The 27,043-nt window shown below is 27.8% G+C and overlaps 1 protein-coding gene across 3 annotated transcripts; it reads right to left on the bottom strand.

The window, feature by feature from the left end:
• Hmgcr (HMG coenzyme A reductase) lies at window positions 1-26,964 on the bottom strand. 3 transcript variants are annotated; one of them, XM_072896550.1, is made up of 9 exons: window positions 26,774-26,964; window positions 6,757-6,966; window positions 6,382-6,493; window positions 5,541-5,628; window positions 5,136-5,433; window positions 4,514-4,665; window positions 2,134-2,695; window positions 688-1,928; window positions 1-478 (listed from the first exon to the last, which is right to left on the bottom strand). In XM_072896550.1, exons 2-9 carry the CDS (start codon window positions 6,934-6,936, stop codon window positions 349-351), a joined length of 2,763 nt encoding a protein of 920 aa, XP_072752651.1. In that variant the 5' UTR covers window positions 6,937-6,966; window positions 26,774-26,964; the 3' UTR covers window positions 1-348. The 3 variants fall into 3 exon arrangements, with proteins under 3 accessions (XP_072752651.1, XP_072752652.1, XP_072752650.1); XM_072896551.1 differs by having other exon boundaries at window positions 26,770-26,964; XM_072896549.1 differs by lacking the exon at window positions 26,774-26,964 and adding an exon at window positions 15,085-15,551.
• Between the last annotated feature and the right edge of the window lie 79 nt (window positions 26,965-27,043).

Below are 27,043 nucleotides of genomic sequence, written 5' to 3' on the forward strand. Positions count from 1 at the left end.
TAATAAATATAATATAATATAATAATAATAATAAAAATGAACAAAACGAGGATGAAAATGAATTAAACGATGAAGATGATGAAGAAAGTAATAACTATTCCGTAATGTCCAACGCTGAACACTCAAATGCTGATCAATCTGATTTATCAGTTAATGATCGCAATCAAGCGCAAAATCCCGATGACAGATAAATTGAATAAAAGCATATCAGACATATTATTATTATTGATAAAAATATTTCCTTTTAGAATTTATATAAATTCCAAAAGTTATGAATTATGACTAAAAAATAGTACTATAACGTATTCACAACTCATTATGCAATATATTTGAAGAAGGATCATAGATTTAAGTTAAATATTTCTTTTTAGGCTCAGCGATGATTCCGATCGGCAAAACGTTTGGCACACATAAGTTTTCGCTGCCGTCATTATTGCCATAAGTTGTATTCATTGAGTTATTAATTAACACAGCTGATCTGTAAAAAGAGTAAAACATGCAATTTATTTGCAAAAAAGTTTTTGAACTGATAACTAAAACAATTCTATATTTACGAAAGAGAGAGAGAGAAAGAGAAACTTGATACTTTTATGAGAAAGAAATAATATCCACACACAATAAAATAATAATCTGCCTTACACGATTATTGTATTAAATTCCTCAATTGAGATATTTCATGCCACATACCTGTTATGTCTCAAATGACTCTTAACTAAATGTCCTGCTGTTAGTGCGGCCATTAAGGATAATTCTCCAGCGAGTACAGTGGCGCAAACGATTCGGGCGAGTTTGCTGGCATTGTGGCCGGGTTCCTCTATATGCGCTCCCTTTACTCCCAGCATCGCTAAGCACGCGCCTTGCGCCGGTAGACCCGTACCGCCACCCACCGTGCCAATTTCTATGCTGGGCATTGTACACGACACATATAGATCTTCACCCTCGGTGCCCCATGGTTCCATCAGTGTCATACAGTTACTGCTACCAACATTCTGCGCGGGATCCTGTCCGGTAGCAATAAAAATTGCGGTAACAATATTAGCAGCATGAGCGTTGAAGCCGCCCACGCTACCTGCTACGGCAGAACCGATCATGTTCTTGCTGATGTTAACATCGACTAGTGCATGCACCGACGTTTTCAGCACGTCGGTCACGACATCCGCGGGTACGATCGCTTCGCATACTACGCTTTTGCCCCTGCCTTCGATCCAATTGACGGCAGCAGGTTTTTTGTCGGTGCAAAAGTTTCCACTGAGGGAAAGTATCTCCATGTCTGTAAAATGGGTCTGTACTGTTTGTAAGGATTTTTCTGTTCCTTTTGATAACATATTCATACCCATAGCATCGCCGGTTTTCGCGACAAAACGTACAAATAGATATCGGCCAGCAATTCGTACATGAATCTTTGTTAGACGGGCGAAACGACTAGTTTGATCAAAGCTCCTCTTCATTTCCTGAAAATTCTCTGTTTGTTGCATCCACGACATTGCCTCGCTTGCACGTACGATGCTTGGGAATCGCACCACCGGTCCGCGGGTCATGCCGTCATCCACTATGCGACTAGTTACACCGCACTTGATGAGCGCACGGCTACCACGATTCGTGGAGGCCACTAGGCAACCCTCGGTCGTAGCCATCGGTACATGATACAGCTGACCATCTATTAGCAATGGCCCGGCGATACCAACTGGCACTGGCACATAGCCAATCACGTTTTCGCAACAGGAACCCAGTACTTTATTGTAGTCATAATTTTTGTACGGTAAATCAGCCATTTCTTCGGTAAACTTGCCGGCGGAGCTCACAATGAGACGTCTGATACCAACGCCGCGTTCCATGTCACCTACTGCTTTTTCCAATTGGTATGCAGCTATATGTTTATGTTTCACTAGTTGTATCACTTCCTCGTCCGTTAACGCGTTAGCTCCGATCTGCAAACGAAAACGTTGAAATAAACAATTTGGTCTTTAATGAACAAGTAAATGAAAAATATGCACTGTAAACTGTCTGTTTTAAATATTTTGAATTGCTCATCTCTTTTTCTCCAATAAAATAGTATATTCAATCATAAACGTTTACAGAATTATGTAATATTATAATAATATAAAAAATAGAATATAAAAATATAATTCTTACTTCAGACTTATATATCTCAAGACAGTCTTCTATACTTCTAGGAACTTCAGATTTTTTCAGTGAGGAATCGTTCTCGCTAATTAACTCGTGATACATCGCGTCAGTTTGCACTTCTTTGTCGACACATTCCACATAGGTGTCATTGTCGACCTCGATCCATCCACTAGACAGAGGAGAGATTGACTGTTGGATCGCCGGCAGGGTTGCAATGCTGAACCGTTGTCGCAATGACATATTCATGATTGTATTCGGACTCATAGAGCCATCGTGATGGACGCTTTCCGTTTTCTCCTCCGTTATTGTTTCTCTTTCCTCTCGCTGGAATCTTAGTTGTTTGGCAATCATGTCGTTCCTATCTTCGAAGAAGATGAACTTTACGACCAGTGCCAATAACAGAATTGATATCACGACATAATCCGCGCTGGGCAATAGCCAACTCATTAAAGATTCTTCTATTCTGGAGTTTTCACTATGATCGGAACCGTTTAATACTGCATTTGAACTCGTGGATGTAGTCATGTCCGCCGCGTATTCGCTTTTCTCACCCTTAAGAGACCAGCGACTGCAAAGAGATATAAATTAATGCACAATTCAATCTAAGTAATTATACATACATCAAGAGGAATACATTTTTTTATCATAAAATAAAATTATACTATATGTTATACTAAGTTTATTTGTATATTCCTATTATTTTTGTTCATATAGTATGAAAATTGTAAATATAATTCTAACAAAATGACAATTGAAATTATATAGACTTATAAAACATAATATTAAAAATATTTATAATTAAAATTCTGAGATAAAAACTGCTTCACGTATATCACAATTTGTAACAACATTTGTAACACTATTACTATGTACAATAATAATAGTAATACTATGTATTATATTAATTGCATTAGAATTAATTAAATTAATAAATAAGAGAAAGTTGTTTTTCTTTACTGATTGTGAAACAAACACGAAGCAATCGCGACAACGTCTTTTCTCCAACTACAATATCAATCTGGGGAGTGATATAATAGACGAAGAAACGTAAAATATTTGAATATTTGCAGATCTACATTGACATCACCTTTTCTCATAGTATTACTTATTTTTGGATTCTCTTATCTACATCTTTTACTTTGTATGGACGTCTGTCGATTTTTTGTTCGCACGCTTTTATTATTATTATTAACGTTCATGTAATATTAAAATGCATATCACCATTCATACGAACTTTGTACGAAAGCGTAACACTTCCTTGATGGAAAATTTTGCTGAAAGTATTATGAAATCAATGAAAAGTAAAATAAAAATTATTGAAAAATTGTAAGTTATTGAAAAATTACTGAACATAATTCAAAATAAATCACAATTTTCCGTATAAAATTTAATGTAATACTGCGAAATATAAGGAAAGTTAAACTATACTATTGAAAAGTAATAAAAGAGTTTTGAAATATTAGACATTATGAAATTTATTGAATTAAACTGAAAACTTTTAAATAAAAAATGCTGAAAAATTGAAATATTGATGAAATGATAATGAAACGGAGTTAATTAAGACAGATTTTCAACAAAATTTCAATATATTTTTAATAAAATATTTCCACCAAGGTTGAAATAATATTTCAAAGAACAGATTATAAAAATGTGTAAAATATTCTCGTATCGCAACAAAGAGTATTATAATTATTATATAAAAATGGAACTTTATAAAAATGTTTTTATGTTTTTTCTTGTGCAAGAAAAGAAAAATTGTGGAAAATCAGAATTATATATCTGACTTAATACACACGAGAATATGACATTTTATTTTTTCAAAATGATTCTTCTAATTTTTATGTTTACATTATTTCGTTAGCGTCGAATAAAGAATTAGACTGCTTTGCCCAAGATCGTGATAAACAATAATTTTTAATGGTGATACTATCGGATTTTTTTTCCATTAAACATTCATTTAAAATTGAACAAGAAAACAGATAAAAGTATTGAAAGCGAGCTCACATTTTGTTCGTATCGCGATACTGACAATCTTTTGAAAACATCCAAACTTCTTATTGTTAGTGATAAGATGTATGGAAAGTTTCATTGAATATAGACTTGAATAGAGGTATATATCTCTACGGTATGCTAACGTACTGGCAGATGAACCTGACCCCCAAAGTCGAAATTAGGCGTTACAAACATGACAAAAGCAGCGCAAACATAAAAAAGAAATCGGGTCAGATTTACGATATAACTGTCACGGTTTCCTGCTTCGGCGTACGTATGTATACATATATAATGTTATATTGTCGTGTACAGCCGCCTTCTTAAAGTTTCTCAAGCGCATTAAGAAGCGAAAAAATCATTCATATCACAGTGATATGATGTGACATAAATTTACCTATTGGCGTGAACTATAAATAAGCCGGCAATCATGATCATCTTGACTCGTTCCACTACAGGATTCGGCTTCTGATCCTCCTCGTTTAATGGCTGCATTATAAATATTCTGTCTGCGCTCAGCCGGCCCATATTGTTACTTCCGCGAGAAAGCTATAATAATAATAAAGAATGAGAAAAAGAGAAATGAGATACCCTTTTTCATATGTAATAAAAGCTTTATCATTTCGAATTTTGATCTTTTTCAAGTTTAGTAATATTTTTTAACCTAAGTCTTTTTGCAAATTCTTATATTTAAATAAATTTAATTTCGCATCTTGTTAAAAATTTTGAATATCGAAAACATGTATATTTATATTTTATATATTTAACATTTGTATATTAATATATATTTTGCGCTTATATTTCGTTTTGCATCGGTTTTCTTTGATGAATAGCGAGCGTAAGTACGTAGCGTACAAATCTGTACTCTTTAATTTTATAATGTTACGCTTTCTGAATTTAAAATAGAATACATACGAAATGATTTCGAGAAAAAGAAAAATTACCAAAAAAAAGAAAAGCGTAATCCTCTGATAGAGAATTTCTTTTAAAAAAATTTAAATCAAATTAAATATATTTACCTCCAATATAAGTGACAAACATGCCGGATAAAATGTCATGAAAACAATATAATTGACTATCACTCCAAGGCACGCGATTGTGCAGAGAATCTCCAACCTTCTGACACCCGATAGGGATCCTATACTGATCAGGAGGGTTTCCACAAGGGTGTCCAAAGTGATGGTCGGTCCTAACAGAGACATGCCGCGCGCGATGTTCGCCTTGACTTCCTCTTGACTTCGTGAGTTCAGTGCACACTGCGCTAAGGTCGCGGCCTTGGAAAGATCAATAAGAAGGAGAAAGAAGAATAAAGCATCTCTGGAAAAAAAATAACATTACATTATATACAACCGCGAAGAGATTTTTACCTTCATCTTATACGTAAAGAGAATATATATTTTGTAAATACATGATATAATACTCACTTCAAATCCGCGACGTCGCTATGGCCAAAATTCACCACGCTGGTGGTGTACACTACGCTAGAAAATACACTAAACAGGCCGGCGATACCTACAATACATAAGAAAGAAAAAAATTTACTGAATATGTACATATTTAACAAACAAATTATTAATGTATAAATTAATAAACATGTTAATCGATTTTAACGATCAAAATTGATAAATTTATATAAGTCCGACCATAAAGAATTTAATGTTTCGTTTATTTTTCGCGATCTCGTTGCGAATCATCAAGTCTGTCAGGATTAACGTGCCCTCAATCACGTTAATTACATATACATATTAATTAAGCATTAACTCGTGTGTGCGAATTCAGTAATCGAATTCGTGATAATTGAACGCACTATGTTCCATATGGAGGACTGTGTGCTATCACTTTTCACGAAACTTTCACTGCTCGTTCGCGTCGCCCAAGGCTTTCACAAGTCGCTTGGGAAGATCCGGTTTATGAATGATCCTGATATGCATAATTGTTATGTATTTTTCTTTCTGCAGAAACTTCTAAATTTACTCTCTAACACATGGAAAAAATATGACTGGCTAATAAACTGTTTGCAAAACAAAATAATTACATAAGAAATTAAAGTCAAAGATTGTTAATAAACTTAAAGCTCAGTATTTATAATTATATATATGAATGTAGAGTTTAATATGAATATAGAATTTAATTATTTAGATTGTATACATTCTACATATTATCAGAACAAATTAATTTATTTTATAAAAATTTGTAACCTAATAAGTACTCGAAAATAATAGAAAGAATTTTATATATAAGCGTAGTATATATGTTTATCTTTACCTAAAATATATTTAGATCCCATTCTTTGTAAATTGCGGAAATGATAATAAGTGAATAGTATCGCCAAGCAACGTATTATCGTCATCAGTATAATGTCAGCTGCTTTTAGATCCTGTTGGAAAATACATACACACACACTATAAATTTTCTCTACTATATAGATAATATATGTAAAAAACCATGAAAATAATAATTCACATAAAATTATTATGTCTATTATTATTTTATCTTATTATTATTATTATTATATCTATATCTAAAATTAATATATGTAACTGTAATATTTTTCTTAATTTTCAACAAGATATTAAAAAAATTTTAATATAAAAGAATAAATGAATAGTAGAACGATCAAAATCTACGAAATCAACTTACCGTAGTATTGCATCTGCTTTGATTGCAATACGTAGCATCGGATAGGCCTTTTTCGTGAGCTCGTCTAGTTCCGGTCTCCATGTTGAGCATGCACGCTGTCAAAGTGAAGGTCGTCACAATGACTTCCAAGGGATGACCGGCGCAAAACCGGCCGTGCATCTCGAATATGCGCGTCAACATCGTGCCTCCTCTTGTTTTGTCTTGTCAAATCTGTAATATATTTAACATTTAATATTTAATACTTTCAAAAGAGTCCACTCAATTGTACAAAATTTCAAATATTTTTATTTAAAATTCTAGATAAAAAATATTTTAAAGATCTTTAGTGCAACTTCCTAAAATCAGTTTTTTGTTGCGTTTTTAAAAATCTTTTTTACTCAAACAAAAGAAAAACACAGAATCACTTAAATTTCGAACTAGATGAAAATGCTAGTAGAATAGAATATTGTTCGCAAATGTACTGAAAAAGAGCTGAATAGCTGAAAACTTTAATACACATTTTGCACTTGCATAATATTTTAATTTTTTCATCACTACACCGAAAAAAATCATATTCTCATTTTAAGAATATACCACTTATTTTTAGAATATCTTTCTCTAAAATAAGCGCCAAGAGGATTTTCTTAACTAAAGACAGAAATCCTCTAAAAAATAGAAAAGTATTAGATATTCTTAATATATAAGAATATATATACACTTTTAGTCTTGAGGTTTTCGTGGCCATTAGAATTGTCTAACCTGGGGACTTCCGGATGGATGCCGCGTGATTGAACAGCGTAATGCACGCAATGACGTTTCGCAAACGTTGCAGTTTGCGCCTTGAAAGCTAAGAGCCCCGATACTGAGCTCTCTTGGATTGGGGTTCTTATATTTTGCGAGAGGTTTTTCTATCTACGGGAAAAATATTCCGTTATGCCCTCTAGTGGTATAAACGCAAATAGGGTTTGTATGATACAATTTAAGAATATTTTCTTTATTTCATATACTATTCTTAACAAAAGATCATTAGAAGGGAATATTCTGAATTTTTTAGAATATTTTATTGGAGGAAATCTTTAGAAGGAATTCTTCTAAAATAGAGAATACAATTTTTTCGGTGTAAAAATTACAGTAAAGAATATAGATTGCATATTTTAAATATTTTGTTAAAACATTGAATATATAACAAAGATAAATATTTATAATATTTATATTTTAGACATATAATTCACTTGGCTGTTTAAGTACAAAATTATCAAAGAGATAATGCTTTAAAAATTAAATCAATGTAATTCTATGAAAATTTCTTGATTGTTCTAGTAAATTTCAGGTTATTCTAGAGAACAGAGTCTCTGATTTTATACCTGTGGCAATCTTTATTAAAAAAATAATTTGATTAAACAACGTCGATTGTGAAGTCACGATCTCTTTTGAAATGAAAAAATACATGCATATTCGTGCGTAATTTGCATACAAGATGAAGATGACACCAATCTATGGGGGAAGCACATCGTTATGTCACATTGTATGCATACATAATTACTGAATTAACATCTGTATATCCATCTAACTCTTTGCTACCTTCAAATTCAACAATTTTGAAAGTAATTATTTAATGTGAAATTTTGATGATTATTTTTTGCATATCGATTTTGCATAATATTATGATAATATGCCGAGATCATTTCATAGCACGAATAAAAGAATAAAGCTTTTTTATTACATCTTATTACTTTTTGATTATCTACGTATTCTTAATTATTTAAATTTTATTTTATTCGTGCCTCGTTATCTCAATATGCATTATCATGAAGTTAATGCAATATATGTACATACTTCGTGAGAAAAATCGTTTCAATTTTCTACAGTATGTTCCTTTTAAATTCTACGTAAAAAATATACGCTTCATTTATTTAAACAATTTTTAATACATTATTATTCATAATTGTTGACTTAAATATTAATTTAAATAATCAGTGATTTAATTAATTCTGCATATGAAACAATAATTAGTTCTATATAAAAAAAGTATGTATGTATGTATGTGCACGCATAATGCTAATGTGAAGAGTGTTATAAAACTGTAATAATAACTAATGAAAATTGTAATAACAACTGTGTAAAAAATTATTTAAGTAGATACATTGTTTAAACAGAATAACTTTTTTTTTCTCTGAAGTTTCAGGTTTATTACAATAGAAACGACAAATATTAAATAGATACAAAACAATAATTACAATATTCTTTTAGGAAATATTCAAATAAAACGATATAAAATGATATATTGGAAAAAAATTTATCGAAACTCCAAAAATCTGTAAATATAACGTATGCAGCACATTTTTTATTGGAATCCTCCAACTGATACTCTGATGGTTAAACTAGATCACCATTGTAGTGATAATATGTTTTTCAACTAACATAAGTTGGCTTTATTAAGGAAGATTAAAAACTTCTACAATTTTTATATATCTATAATGTATACTTACACTTTGATTCGCACACTATTACATAAGTAGCGCGTTAACCAATATCTACTATGGCCGGAGATTAAATTCTGCAATTTATATAGTAATGCCGATTTTTTATCATTATCATATCATTAATATATATTTACATATTTCTCTATTCTTGATGGAAATTTATAATGTCATAAAATTAATTCTGGCAGGTATGAATATCTATATTTAACATCGTTGAATAATAATTCATGTTTGTATAATGCAGAAATTTTCATTCGTCGAAAATCTATTTTCCCCTATTGCTAAATGATTTTTTACCGAAAGTTGAATAATCAAGATGTCACTTTCTTTCACCGATGCGTATTCGGCTGTAAAAAATTCACCGCGCCTTAATGCTATTGCAACATTCCATCCGTTCCCAAATACACACAAATCTGCTTCTTTTGCGCTTTCTAATCGATCATTGAGGACTAGAAAAAAAAATTGCTCGTACGAAAAAAATCGAGTGGGCTTTGTTCCACGTAAATTTCGAACTTGAAACGTTGATTAAAATGAATTTTTCAAATGTAATGAATAAGATTATAAATATTTTATATAAGATATTCCTTTAAACACGGGTATTGCCAAGTTCTAGGGCACCCTGTATATAATGCATATACTTGTAAAACAGGATAGTTTTGTATGTATACGATAAACACCATCGGCATCTAAGAAAAAGAACTAATTCACTGGCATGAGACTCGAAATGTCTGTCAAGGTCGGTGACTTTCCAAGAGTCGAGAAGTACTCACGAGTATTTCTACCTAAGACTATGTCTTCTTACTGTCTGTAACAGATGCTTAAAGAAATACCCATTACTTCGATTGTAATTAACGCTTTCACACTTGTGCAAAACGAAATATTTTGGAGACATGAATTGTTAAGCAAAGATTTCAAATATTCGGATAATAATCTAAATCTTATATTTAAAAAAAAATGCATCTTACTTAATATTTACTTTAAAAAATTTACTACAAAAAAATTATCATTATTATATTTTATATTATTATTATTTTACTTATAAAAGAAGAAATTAATTTTAAATATTTTATCATAATTTAAAATTAATTTCTTCTTTTTTTTACTAGTTTTGCATTATTAGAATATTAAATCATTTCTATCATTAATATATTATATTGATAAACTGTTACATTGATTATGATATACATAATTTATGATATACATAATTATGATATACATATATTTGTAAAGAAAAATTTATATATGATTTTTTGTGAAATCATTAAGATTATTTTTTATAATAATTATCATAATTCTTTTTATGAGGTTTATATTAATAAAAATAAAGATAAGTCTACATATACACACATAAGAAGATGTACTATATACAACTAGTATTACTGCATTCTTTGTAAAAAATAGTTTCTCACAAAATTTGAAAAAAAATATATATAATTGTCGAGATATTTTTTTTAATACATATAATGTTATCCTATATAATGTTATTCTATATATCTATATATATGTTATAATGTTATTCTATATGTGTATCCATAAACCCTCATAAGTATATTAAAATATTTTTCGTAAGAGTTGTTCAGCACATTTTGTGGCCATAATGGAGTTTATTTTATCAATTCACAAATAAAATTTCTTCGAATGTTATTAAAAAAAATTTTAACTTTAGATTTAATTACAATAAAATTTGTAAAATTTTAAGAATTATTTATACGAAAAATCAAGAAATATCAGTATATTAAAAAATGAAATATCGAAAATTTGACATTTCCGTAAAATTTGTTTTAAAAAACTAGATGCTTATTTCTTGATAAAAAATATGATTATATCTATCCTTATGGGACATCTTGTATGCACGTTCATACTTCTATTATTTGTCATTTGTGATAAAGTTTATCTATTTTTTTCTCCATTCCACACTGTATCTTTGATAAATAAATTATGTTTATATTATAATATTATAATTCTTTTTTTCGAAAAAAAAGATACAATACATATTAACTCGAAAAAGTTTTATTTTTAGAATAGCAAATTTTAATAACAGTTTGATATTGTTGTAATGTATACGTTATTCCATTTTCGTTTATTCTAGATTTTGGTTGATAAAATCATTATACACGCGACATAGAATGCAATTGTAGGTCTATAAAAATCTTAAAAAGATAAAATGAGAAATATTATTACAGATCAACATAGCAATACTTTTTTTGTCTTTAACGTGAAGCAGCAAGCTGTGAAAGAATGATGATACCGATCTAACGATGGCAAACAACTTGCGATAAATCGCTCGACCATAGAGAGGACATGCCAGGTTAAACAGACAACGCATATCACGAATAATCGCTGCATGAAAAATGTAACGATCTTGAGCCGCACGCATCTGTGATTATGCAGAGGCATATTTATGGTTGACGTCCGAAAATTCTTTTGAATTTTTGAATTGATGAATATGTTTTTTTCGACATTTCCGATTCATTAATATATTATAATCTATTGAAATTCAGTTCTTGCATATAAAAATATATTTAAAAAATCCGAAAATATCTAACAATTGCAACAAAAACCTGTGTGTAAGTTAAAGTGACCGGATGTTTAGTGCCTCAATGCGGGACGTATCCAAGAAAGCAAGAAAAAAATAAATAAAAAAAACTTAATAAAACACGTATTTATATTTTTATACATTTATTAATATATTTAAACTGCAAAAGAGAGAAAGAGAGAGAGAGAGAGAGAAACAACAATAGTAAAAATATGTTAAAAATTGGAAAAGTTAAATCTCTCTCTCTCTCTCTCTCTCTCTCTCTCTCTCTTTCTCTCTCCGGGACAATTCGATCCAATCCGGGACATTTTCCGGGACAATTTTAATGCGGAACAAAGAGCTCAAATCTGGGACGTCTGGTCACTTTAATATAAGTATTCCTCAAAAATGTAAAAAAAAGAAAAAAATAGGAAAATATATATTTTAGGTTTCGCTTTTCTGGTGCTACTTTTCGCAACAATAAAATATGAAATTATTCTTGTACTTTAAAACAAGTCGTATAGAATTATTTTTATAAAAATTGTTATCAATTATATTATGCAACGCATGCAATAATTATCATTATAAGTGGCATTACTGTCGATAATAAATACCTATCACATTACATAGACTACATTGCATAAAAATAAAAAGTATACAGTTGCATCATGTAAATAAAAAGTAACCCAGATTATAATGTAGATCGTCTAGTTTCGCAATCATTTATAACTCAAGGACTATCGATATCTTAATTATGATTCTGATTTTTTTAAATTCAATTTCTCCAATATCGTAGTCGAGAGAGAAAGTATGCAGATAGAGAATGTGTTTCTGGCATTCTGTATAAATCCCTTTTTTTTTCATATTTCGTATCTCTGTCGGTTTTCGTCAACTGTGCCATGCATTTAGAGGTGAAATGTCTACACTTTTTCAAACGTGTCACTACTTTCTTTATTCCATCACGTTCAAAGAACCTTCACTTCTCTTTTCACATTAATGCAACGCTTCCTCACGTTCTTCACTTCTTCCATACGATACGTTACTCTCTCGCAACCAGGTAGCCTTCAAGTAAATGAAATTTACTTTCTTCGCCGATAATGTGTTTCAGAATCTGTTATCCTTTTCTTATATCAAATTGCGATGCTGAAGTAAAATAAAAAGACTAATAAATAGCGTACTATAAGGATCGACTCGCAATGCGAAATGATGTAGGTAGGTAACTCAAGAGTGTGTCCTTGGGTTATAATAAAAGTCCTAGTAATCTCGCAGCATGCGTGTCTTCCTTTTAATTATATAAGATCATATCTGGCCATATATAAGTATAATTGAAATTTATTCGTATATACAAACGTACCGAATATAATTATCTATGAGCAGATATGATTTTATATCTATTTTTTTAGAATATATTTTTCAGGGTACTATATTTAAGATGGTACATTCAATGAACTTTTAATGAGCTTTTTTGATAGACTGGCACAAAATTTGAGTTTAAAACTTGAATTCAGAATTCAGAGACACATATCCTTTCACGAGAGATATTATTTGTTTGTATATATATAGATCCATGTAATTCACAATGAAATCTTACATTGCAAGCTCTAAAATTTCTATTAAGGCTACTTTCGCAAATTGTCTAATTAATTACAAAAATTTTGTGATTAATTAAGCAATTGTACTAATAAAAATTTTTATTTTTTTTTCGATTGGTGCATACCAAATCACTTATGTAATTTCTTTTTTATAGGCGATCGTTGGATCCTAATGAGAAAGCGATGTTTTTAGCTATAAGTTGACGACACTCGGTTAAGAGCCGAGAAAAAATAAAATTAAAAGGATCTATATTACGACATTATAAACTTTTTACACTTGTTTTTATTTCTTTATTATTAGTATTATTAATAATTATTAATTGAATAAGGAGTTGCACGCATGGAATTATTCTATTCTAATCTGCATTCTAATTATTATATTTATCATTATAAACTTCCTTTTCCATTACTATTTTGATCAAAAGTTCATTTACATATTTCTTAAAAATGTCTTTTAAGAAAAAAAGTTAAATACTTCCCATCATTGTATATTTTATTTTTAGATAGTGCTTTCATTATCTAATTTGAATATTAAATAAAGTATCCAAAATCATCACAAAAACTACAAAGACATAAAATGCAAAAACAAAGGTTTAAAATTTTTTACTACTCAAACAAAACTTTAACATGCATAGATTAAAGTTTTATTCGGAGACATCTCTCATCTCATCTCAATATTAAATTAATTAAGAATTGTAGATGGTGCAATATCAAACTTTCATAAGAAAACAAATTATTTTTGCATTCAAATATTTTCATTTAATTTTGATTCAGCACAATTTCTCTTATTAGATACATCGTTTAACTTGCTCATATAAAAGTTGTTTTCTAGTTTTTCTTTTCAGATATATAAGAGAATGTCGATTTCACGTCTGGAAATAGCAGATATGATAGATAATAATTTTGTAAAATAAAAATTCTTGTATTTTAGTTAGACTTTCGTATTTTAATTTTAACAAATGTTTAATCATTTAAATGATTAATTATATAAGTATACATAATGGAAAATTTGTGTTAAATTTAACACAAATCGCATGTTCCAAACAATCCACAGAAATTTTTCTGTTAATTAAACATATTAGGCATATGTTAAATAGTAACATTAATATTATGTTATATTTTCACATAAATTAAATGTAAATTTCATAGTTTGACATAATTTTTGTGTCAAAAATTTAACGAGAAAATAATGTTAAAATAATATGTTATATATGTTACTTTAATATTATTATAATGTTAATGTAACATATTAACAGTCATTATATTATAGAATATTATACTCTTATATTATAGTATAAACTCAACATTTTTTCTGTAAATTTTAATAGATAAAAATTCTGTCACTAATAATTCACACATTTATAATGTAAAATTAAAAATACGTGCACATTGTGTTATTTTTACACTCTTTCTCAATTATTTTAATAATTTAACAATTGACTTGAATTAATAGAACAGCAATATGTTAAATTAAGAAGTAAATGTGTTAAATTTTAACATAAAAATTTTAACTAGCAAAACAGAAAACACAAATTTTTCAACAATGTATTAAACATAAGTTAAACAAATAAACAATTTAGAAAGATAAAATTTATTTTCCTTCACATCGCATTTTTTTGATACAATAAATTGAGTAATATACAGCGCATAATATGTATAAAGCATTGAGCAAGACAGACATATTTGAATGCAAATCTATCAAACAGAAAAAAGATCGAACAGAATGCGACAATAAACAATCAAAATTAATAAAACATACCTGATTTGAAAATAGATATTTGAAATGATGTAACTTTCCACTGTGTTGTTACAGTAACTGTTTAACGGTGCCAAAATATTATTTTTGGTTTCTAGACGTGCTCTACTAATCGTTCTTTTATTTCTCAGAATTTTTTTTTACGACCTTTGCGTCAGTGAGAAATGTGTACCGCATTCAACATTTCTCTATATAATTTCTCAGAACGGTATTCGTAGCGCGTGAAAATTCGCGAGACGAATAATAACAAATATATATATAAATATAACGAATATAACAAATATACAAATATATATATAAATTCAACAAATTCTACGCATATATATGGAGAATTTAAAAGAATAAAATATTAGTTTTTATTACGTCAAGCATGATAAGATCGATAGTTCAGTCGTTTTATCTAATTGTAAGATTCAACTTTCTATGCGCGAAATACAAACTATCCGATACGACACGCACCGATTGACTGACGTCTCTCACGCGAGCGACGCTTATTATTGCTGTTGTCTCGGCCGTTTCCGTAAGCGCTCGGTCCTGTTCGGTACTTGACTCCTTAGGTCCAACACAATAGAGAAAATATTAAAATTAAATACTTATTAAAAATATTAAAAAGATCAATTTGTAATTATTTTGCTTAAAATAAGGGAATGAAATGGATTAATTATTTTTTATTAACTCTTTCATTAATTATACATTCTCTTTTCTTGTTTTAAAATGAAATAATTCCAATTTTCTATGTCTAATTTTATAATATATTTATTCTTATATTTAATATTTTAATATTTATGTCTATTCCTAATATTTTCTCGATTGTGTGCGTTGGGCTAACGTGCGAACATTGTGTATAAACACGTTCCTTGTATTGTATTGCTTAAAAATTCAAATAGAAATAAAACAAGTTTTTCAAGCAATTGTTTTAATTCAAGAAACTATATCAATTCAAAGAATTCGATTTCGTATTTCGTATGTACATATTTCTACATATTTTCAGTTCGATACACAAAGATATTCGGAAAGCTATTATCTTTACTCTTTGACGTGTGTGTTTCTTGAATTACAAAAAGTTAAAACATCTCGAACATGTGATGTAAGCGCTCGAAAATTACATACCAATCTCAATCCAATTGATATAAGACAATAAGATATAATATCGACCGTTTTATGGATAATAAGATAAATATAGTCACATAAAATAATTGATCGGGTTCAATAGATATTTGCAATGTTCCTGATAATTTACATAAATAATTTATGACTTTATACTTATTTGAACACATTTAAAATTCTATTTCAACCATAATCTACCCAATTTGGTTACTTGTGAATATACAATAGTATTCTATATTACAATACATAGGTAATCTAATGTATCTAATGACGTAAAACTATAATGTAAAATGTTATCTTGTGCTTAAAGTACAGGAAGCGCAATAAAATTTTCAGATAAATATTATCAGCAGAATGTATTTTTGAGTTAGATAAATAATGTATGCGAAAAATGCAAATTTCTAGTTTGAAACTTGTTTTTTTTTTCCTTACACGCATTTATTTTTAACAAGATTTTTGTTTGCCTTGATGTATTTTATTTGATTACACTATTAAGTACGAGAGACAAACAAATAAAATTAATTTGATTTTGAAATTTAATGCAAAAAATGTTTATATATTTTGCTTTTGTGTCACAATCCAATGATTTAAATTTTTCATAAATAATAAATATAACAATAAATATATATCAAAAAATGTATAATAATAAATATGTATAAAAAAATTTTAATCTTATCTTAATTTATAATTATTGCTAATTTATTATGAGATATAAAAAGATAAGGGAAGAATAATAGGATAGACATATGTCGTTGTGGTTATATAATTATATGTTCTTATAATTATATGTGCTTATATAATTATATGATTATATCTCAGCTCGCAAATTCTTCACACAATATTCAAATTTAATGTTTGATAATTTTTAAATATTGTGTGAGTTTGATATTTTGCTAGAACTTTCAAAAGTCTTTTACAAGGAAGAGAGGAAAAATGCGTGTACTTTTTTGTGAAAGTGATTGATAACTTTAAAAATGCAAGTGAAAAGTCAAATTTCTCGTCAACCAGTAAATACAAATAACTTCTTAATGCAATGTCCTAAATTTCTAGGAACTCTTTATTTTTATACCTGTACTATTGTCTAAATCCATTATTTCCTTATAATAAAATCTTTTTCATTTCCACTTTAATTTCATTCTTTTCTAAAGGCAAAGGTCGATGTATCTCGAGATTTAAAAGAGATTTATTCATCATCCGCTAAAGCAGGATCTGTTATAGCAATTAAATTTTAAATAAAATTTTTAATAAATAGAACAGTAAACGCGTCATATATTTTCTATCGATTAATATTACGTCACGTCGCAAACATAAGTAAGCCTGTAAACGTACAAACTTGCTTAACCGTCTGTCGCGATCGATCGATCGATTGATCACGGCGTGATTTTTATTCACATCAGTCAGAAATATACATTTGATATAATGTTGAACTAACATCGAAAATCAAATGTTAAAATAAAATTGAAATTTTGATTGAATCGATATCGAAATAATACAAATTATTGACGAATCTTCGACTATTATTTCAATATAATTTCAATTTGAAACAATTAAGTACATCCAAATACTTACAATTAGCAAATTAAAAGTTACTTTAGATAATTTTGTTTAAATTTAGACTAATCACGATAAAATTAAAGACAAAATTTTACTAACGATAAATAAAAAACGTTCTTTAAAAAATAATCATATAAAAAAAAACATGTTTTATTTTATATGTTTTATATATACAGGATAAATTACGGAAACCTGAGATATTTGAAAATGAAATAAACAAATGAAATATAACTTAAATATTTATTTCTTATTACATAATAATAAAATATTGAATATTATTTTAGAATATTATTTTATCCTATTCATTTTTCGAAATACTTTGGTCAAATGTTCTTTGCCATTTATCCTACACCGCCCTAGTCTATGATGTAGGTTTCGCATCGCTGCTTGCACGATGTTGTATGGTCTGTAATTTTTTTCTTTTTAATGAACAAAGACCAATATACAACCATACCAAACGATGAAGTAATATACTCAAATGACATTCTATAGACTATTGTTATATAACAAGAAATAAATATTTAAATTATATTTCATTTGTTTCATTTTGAAAATAGTGAAGTGTCCGTGATTTATTTTATATAAAATAAACAGAATAAAAAAATGCTTCATAAAGTATCTTACACATTGCATATCTCTCTAGCTTATTATAAACTGAAATAAAAATTAATAGTTTTTATCAGTTACAATTATTTTAGTTTATTAATTTAATGAGTTGCATGCATTGCGTAAAATGTCTTGAAAATGTCATTCTGTATACGTGTACATGTGCACATTGTGGATCTAAATACTTTCGCGCATATCTCCAAATATTTTTTCGTCCTTTTAGCCGACGGAAATTTTCTTTTCAAATTATGTTCGCTCGACGATCGGATATCGTCTCGCGAATCGCGAATACACAGCATAGTTCAAGAGAGGAAAACATTTCGAAGCTCTTAAAAACTTTCCCATACGCTTTCGCACTTGTATAGAGATTCGGCCGCTCGATTTGCCCTATGGCTCTCGGTAATTTGTTTTCGACATGTAATGCAATACTTTCCTCATGATACGCATATGCGTCATCTCAACACTTTCAGTAGAGGATATTGCTTATTATTCGATGTCGTCCCAGGCAATTAGAGCAACATTTCTCTGTATGACGCATGCATATGACGTATGACGTATGACGTATTACGTATACATATTATAAATAAATATCTCTACCTTGTGAAGATTTCTATTGATATTTAAATATTTAATAATGTAATATTTCAACTTTTTCGAAATATTAACGGTCAATTTATTGTCTGCTGATCCATTTGTCAAATTAAAAAGATGCTATTCTTTAATAATTTCGATTCAAATAATCAAGAATGTTCCATGTTATGCATATTAATATATTGAGTTATTTAATATTATTAACAAAATGTTAATTGGCATTGTAACATTGTTTTAGAAACCCTGTATACATATGTGTATACAGGGTGTGTCAAAAGTCTGGATACACTCAAATATCTCGTAAACGTTGCATTTTAGAAAAAGATGTTTAAGACAAAAGTTGTAAGGCTCAAAAGGACGCATTTAATAACGCATTTTGGACTTTGGATGGCGTTACTAAGACCAACTTGAATATTTTTAATAAAATCTCTTACTTTTTATTGCATATTTTTATAGCTGATATTGAGATGCTTTCAAAACACCTTAACTATTACAAAACTTTTTTCGATAAAAACTTTCTGAGTTATGAGTCTTCATAAATTAAAAACCTTGTTTAACCTTTAACTTTTTCTATATTTATTTAATCTTTTTATTTTCATTATATGACGCAACTGAATTTATAAGAAATACATTAATTTTCAATTTGTAATTTGACCTTTTTATATAATGCTTATATTCCTTAAACAAAATACAAAAAGAATTTTTCTCTGGAAAGATACTCGCAAATACATCGTTCAAAAGATATTGACTTTATATGTTACAAAAGGACTATAAGGGAACGAAAAATGTCACTTTTATCGTTGTTTTAAAAATCGAAAATCATTGATTGACTTATGCTTGGTTATATTAATATTGTAAAACAAAAAGAAAAATCTAAATTATTTCGACAATTTTCAAGAAGTTTAAGAAATATTGATTTCTTAAGTTACAGAACTATATACGCGGGAATAAATAATGTCAAAATGTTTCTTTTTTGTTTTAAAGATCGAAGGCCTTTGATAAACTTGATTACTGTAAAGCAGTGCTGTTCTCTATTTGCAACTTTCGGCTAAATGTCATGATTTACGCCTACTGCCTTGCCACTTATTGCTCGTTAACGAAAGCGCGTAACTAAAGGGCGTAGCAATTAATTTCAGGCGTATTCATATCGTAAATGTAACAGGCCAATATGCTTCTAAACATCGCAAAAGTTTTTAAATTTTTAAAAATATAATATTTTATATATTATTAAAAATTAAAACATTTTTCTATTGTTATCTATATAATATATATACATATACATATATATATATATATATATATATATATATATATATATGTATATTCTGCAATAATTTCAAAAATTTATAAACATTTTATTCAAAACTTTTTACACATTATTTTCGCAATACATTACATGATGTGATTTAATGTGTAAAAGTGTGTAAAAAGCTTTGAATAAAATGTTAAAAAATTTTTTAATTATTGCAAAATATATATGTAATTAATAATAGAAAAAAATAGTTTTAATTATTAATTGTATAATATTAATCATATTTTATTATATTTAATTATGTTTTAATTAATTATATAATTTTATAATAATATTCCGGCATTTTGTTGCTAACGTATAGTAAGTAGGGAGACAATATAGGAATCACGAAATCTAGCCAAAAATTGCAAATAAAAAACAATATTGCTGTAAAATAAAAAGAATAAATCTAAATTATTTCCACATTATTCATTCTCCTATAGTTCTGTAACTTAAGAAGTCAATATCTCTAGAACGAAATGTTTGCCAGTATACTTTCAGATAAAATTTTTTTTTTAATTTTAAATACGTATTTCAAGTTTAGCTATTTAATTCGAAAGCATCCTGCAAATACTATATATATATATATATATATATATAGAGAGAGAGAGAGAGAGAGAGAGAGAGAGAGATATTTGTACAATATGTATATTTTAAATACATATAATTCACAATTTGATCAAGTGGCATTGGTGAATTGCTGATTGTTTATAATACATATAAGAGTAAAATTTTCAAAGAGAAAATCGTTTTCAAACAAAATTCTTAAACTCCAATAAAATTCCACGAAAATTTTCTGATTTTTCCAGATATAAAAAAATCTGAGAATTCCAAGTCCTTCATACTTTTCTATGAAGTAGACACTCTGTATGATAAATCTGATCACCATATAAATCTAAAAAGAGTTCAAAAATTGGACTATTCAGCGAGACTGCGGCGAATATTATTAAAGATATCAACAATGCTCCTCGTTTCGCAGTCGGTCTCGTTCAGCGACTAAAATTAAAGGAATAATGAATAATGAAGGAAGGAAAAACGTGCTCTTTGTATGCATACCGCCAGAGAAATTTCATTTCTCTCAGTTGAAAGGAACCACGTAAATCATCAACGCGTTTTCAAACAGTTTATGTTTCAGACGTGCCACGATCGTGCGATCATTCTCACAGTAAGAGGCCGAATATATTTTCGTCAGAATCTCCCAGTTTCGCCGAACACTTAATCAGACTATAACGCAGGAAGTTATCAAAGCGAATGAAAGTAACGTACTTATATTCAACGAAGTCGCAATTGTTCTTATTACTCACGTCATCAATCATTCCGATCATCCGCTGCTCTTTCCTCTAGATGCTAGATTATATTTAAGATGATTCTAAAGTCATATTAACGACCAAAATCTATAACTTAACGTAATATACAAACTTTTATATTTGCTTAATATAAAAGTTGTGCAATTTATACATACGAAACCAAATAGGTTTCCACTTAAGAATTGTATAATTGCATAAATGAGCATAGAAGCCTAGTAAAAATTTTTACTTGCAAAGTTTTTCAGAAACTTTGCAAGTAAAAAAGTTTCTAAACTTATTTCTACAAGTTCACTAATATTCCTTTATGTAATTTCTAAGTGGAAAGCTACTTTATTTTGTATGTATTATAAACTGCAAAATTTTTATATTAAGCAAATATATTGTTACGTTAGATTAGATTTTGATAATACAGATGTCTTTGTTACGTTAGATTAGATTTTGATAATACAGGATCCCTTTAACGACACATTATACGTGGTTGTAATTTTGATTGACGATCAAAACAATGATTCAGCCAAAGATTCAGCTATTCGTAATAATTTTTTTCGGGAGAAAGAGATGGAAATATTGATTTTTTACTAAATCTTTCTTTTATCCCTTTTTATTAATTTTTATATTTTAATTTGCATATAAAAATGTAAATTTTGTCTGATTTTTTTTTATTTTTTATCGTATAAAATAATCGACATGTTTGTGATGACAGAATTATCATAAATGTAACTTTTTTTTATATATATATAATATTCTCACTTTTAATTTCTTTAACTTAACAATTAAAATTTTATAAAAAAGTATTTAGTTAATTCTATAAAATTTTAATTTTTAAGTTAAATAAATTATTGATAAAAGGAATCAAACAGACAATCAATATCAATTAACAATAATTAGTTTATATTTAAAGAATATTTTAAGCACAATTTTAAAATCGTAAGTAATTTGACAGAATAAATTAAAATTGAAGAGACAATAATCTAAGTATCATCATATAAGTATCAATTCATATAAATACGAATTATATTGTAAATATCATGTAAGTTATATCTCTTTTTGGTTTTTCAAAATGATATTACGATAAACAAGAAATATATATATATATCGTCGATCGCGTTTATATATATATATATATATATAAACTTACTGTTTATTGTATATAAATTTTATTAGTTTCGTATACAAATAAACAAATATAAAAAAATTTGCATATCTACTTTGTACATCTACTAAGTTTTGCTAAATACCATTTTCATTTGGAGAATATCATTTACATCTACATAGAAAAATATATCAAGAAATAACTTACTGAATTATACAAACTGATTACATAGAACTTTGCAAAAACGCATCTGATTTATTTTGAGATTACGTATATTTGTATGCTATTACAAAACATTTACGAAACGTGATAAAATTTCTTAAGGTTTTTGAAATATTTTCGTTCACATTTTTGTAACAAAATTAGAATGTTTATTTTTTATTAGATAAAAATTTTAAATAAATTCGTTCTTTTTTTATTGTATAAAGTTTTTAATAAGTTTCTACTCTCGTATAATATTGAAAAAATTATAAGCTGCATGTAGTTAAAAATATTAAAAACGTACAAGAGAGAACTAACACGACCAATTCGGCGAATCCTGGTTGTCCGTAATGAAAATAAAGACAAAGTCTTTAAAAAAATATTTGAAAAATTGAATAAAAATTCCCTAAACCAAAATATAGCCTAAATATGTCTTGATTTTTCAATCAAGAACCTTTTAAAATTTTTTTATTTTAATTAGAAATTAATTAAAAACTACATGAAAGAGTAGTTACAATAACTTGTGTAAGAAATGTTGATAAAACATTTTATTATTATTAACGCACGAGCTTAAATATTCTTTATCGCTGATGTGTAACTTGTGCTCTTTATGCAATAATAATAAATCGATAATTGTAAAATATTATATAATATTCCCGCGCATGCAATTTTTGATAACATATACATTGATTATCTCTTTTTCAATGCAGATTATGAATCACGTTTCATGATTACTCGAAGATTTATTTTAACTTTTCTTAGAATGTTAAACTGATTTTGAAACTGATGTTGATTATTTAAAATGATTGTTAATGATGTGTTAAAAGCACTCAAACTAATATTCCATTTCTAAGAGACATACACAAAGTGTTAAGTTATGAAGTTGACATAAATGTAATACATAAAAATGTTATAATAATAATAGCATATCAGCTATACGTTAATTTTACATTGAAGTAGTAATCAAAATGTGATAACATAAGAAAATTTTGATGCATATGGATGCACAATTTTTTATTGTGTATTTTGCATGCGCAGTTTAAGATCTTGCAGACATTGTGTCTAAAAAAAAAAAAAAACTGTGCAATTATGTGAACTGTACGGAGACGAAAGACATTACTGTGGCAAAAGCATAATTTTCCGCGACTTGCACAGACATATCGATGCGTGTGGACGCTCTCTCCATGTTTTCTAAACATGTTGCTCAATTTTTTGTTTTAGATAAGGGTACTTAGATAACAATTAGATTAATGACTGTGTGGAGACCATTGAATTGTGTTGATATGTTTTTTATCGTTTTACTTTCACAGTCATAACTTTAAAAAAATGTTGCGTGTGAATCGGCCTTTTTATATCGAAATAAAAATATAAGAGTGATGTGTGAAACGTGATTCATAATCTGCATTGTAAAAGAGATAATCAATGTACATGTTATCAAAAATTGCATGCGCGGGAATATTATATAATATTTTACAATTATTGGTTTATTATTATTGCAAAAAGAACACATGTTACACATCAGCGATAAAGAATATTTAAGCTCGTGCGTTAATAATAACAAAATACTCCTTTTTCGCGGAAAGATTAACCGAGATTAAGTATATATATATTATATATACCTAATCTAAATTATTAACGCACGAGCTTAAATATTCTTTATCGCTGATGTGTAATATGTGTTCTTTATGCAATAATAATAAACCAATAATTGTAAAATATATAATATTCCCGTATATATATATATATACAAACATAAATACACACATATTATCCCAGTAAATTTATTAGATAGAATGCATGCGACAAAACTGAAATAACTTTGTTATAAGAGAAGAATAAATAATGAGATGGAATCATTTTTTTAATAAACTTATTAAAATAAAAAATATCATTATTTTTATTATTTTACTATTAGAGGTCACATTCTTTATTACATTTTTTATTAATAACTATTAGCGATATGTATTATCAGAAATAATAATTTATTATTATTTATTATTTATTTATTATTTAGAAATAAAAATTTTAAAGAATATGAAAGAGATAGGAAAAGATAAAAGAGGGGAATAAAAAATAGAAATTAAATCATATTTTCTTATGTTTTATTTTTTATTTTCTTAATACAAAAATAATATTAAAAATTAAAAGTTTTAAAAATTAATACAAAAAAAAAATTTTAAATAGAAAAAACTTATTGCCGCAATTTCAATAACATACTGTTCGATAGAATTGAAATTATTAAATTATTATAATTATTAAATAATAATAATTATTATTTTGATAATAATTTGAATCGCCAGTGATAAAAATTAATAAGGAAGATAGTAAGTAATCGACCAAACTGGCAAATATGCTTGTTAGATTTTATTCGGTGTTACAATATACAAATGACGTTTCGACTTTCGGTTTAGGTCCTTATCAATTAGGAATAAAAATTCGACTGTCACATTTACACGTCAAATATTAGACTAATATATTAGTCTAATATCTGACGCGTAAATGTGAGTAATATATATTAGCCTAATATTTGACGTGTAAATGTGACAGTTGAATTTTTATTCCTAACCGATATCGTGATAATTTTAAGACTTGATAAGAACCTAAACCGAAAGTCAAAACGTCGTTTGTACATAGTAACACCGAATAAAATCTAACAAGCATATTTGCCAGTTTGGTCGACTACTTACTATCTTTCTTATTAATTATTATTTTATTTAATTATTTCCATTCAACAATGTAACTGTTTAATGTATATTACAAGACATATTATATTGCAGTTACATTGTTGAATGAAAAATTATAACATTGGCTGATATTCATAATCCGTCTTTATATCAAGATCGTCTTAAAATATTTGTAGCAGCTGTAAGTTGCAATATTCACTGTCAGTACTGCAAATCTATAATTTACATCACGTACACTACAAATTTTCAGTATTGGTAGAGAATATTGGAACGCAACTTGTAATTGGTTTACAACATATTAAGACTACTATACTTAATAATTTTAAATATATATAAAATTAAATTATGAATACGCGAAAGTTATGTTACTATTGCTTTGTGTTTACTGGATTATATAAATATAATATAATATAATTTAAATATAATTTAAATATATAAGTAACGAGACTTATGCCAAACTATACCTTGTACGCGAAACGACGTTTAAAAATATTTATTTATATTTTTTTGCATCAAGCAATTTGAAATAGATATCGCTATAAAAAATCCATTATGTTAAAAATTAAAAATAGAGATTTAAAATATACAATTATATTTTTAGACTGTGTTTTCAAAATCTAAACAAAACTGTATAATTTTATATTTTTCTTAAACCTAATTAAATATAATAGGCATTATTTGAATAGCTTCGAATTATATGTTATATTATTTTTTTGCAAGTCGTGATCATTATTTATTTGCGTAGCATATACAATAAATTTTAAATCACTAAAAATAAAAGTTATAATGAATTTAATCAGAAAATTATATATGTAGCGTTAAATATATATCTGAACGGAAAAAATGCAGGAGGTGGAGGAATAGAGAATAAACCTGACAGTCGACCAGATATATCGACTGTCAGGTTAGGCAACATCGATGTTTTTCATATTTGAAGAATAATAATAATTCTATGATTCAAAAGCTTGGAGCTTGGGCGTCCATTTTTTTTTTAATTTTTATATTTTTTATGTTTACATGACAAAAAAAATGCCGGCACACTTTAAGAAATACCAAAATATATGTATATCAAAACAAATTCATAACCTTATATATTAATAAACATAATAATCCGCGTTTGTCGCACGCATTTGCATGCGAATTATATTCTTACAAACACGTTAGATATAAATAAATGATTTGTCAATCCTAAATAACCGAAATATTGCAAGAACATAACCTATATAAGCGAAAAAACGAGGAATAATAATTGACCTACTAGTATAACTCGTCAGGAAACGCCGGTGATGTTATCAGGAAGACGTCGTCCTTCTCGTGTTTACAAGTCGCAAATTGCAGACGACAAGACGGACGACGAATCATTAAGGACGCCCAACGGTTACACACTACACTCTCTAGCAAGAGACGAACATGGACTAAAGGTGCCTTTACATGCTGCGCTCGACGCTCATTTTTGACGTCAAAACAGGTCACGTGATCAAAATTGACGAATTGGTATTTTTATTCTTGGTCACGTGATGTCTTTTGA

Source organism: Anoplolepis gracilipes, chromosome 7 (assembly GCF_047496725.1).
Source record: "Anoplolepis gracilipes chromosome 7, ASM4749672v1, whole genome shotgun sequence".
NCBI classification, from domain to species: Eukaryota; Metazoa; Arthropoda; class Insecta; order Hymenoptera; family Formicidae; genus Anoplolepis; species Anoplolepis gracilipes.

Bases quoted from the DNA above. Each gene is read 5' to 3' on its own strand.
- Hmgcr (XM_072896550.1), bottom strand. From the start codon at position 6,936: ATGTTGACGCGCATATTCGAGATGCACGGCCGGTTTTGCGCCGGTCAT. The intron at 6,494-6,756 runs GTAAGTTGATTT...ATTTTCCAACAG, and splicing joins AAAGCAGATGCAATACTACG to GATCTAAAAGCAGCTGACAT. The intron at 5,629-6,381 runs GTAAAGATAAAC...TATGTATTGTAG, and splicing joins GGGATCTAAATATATTTTAG to GTATCGCCGGCCTGTTTAGT.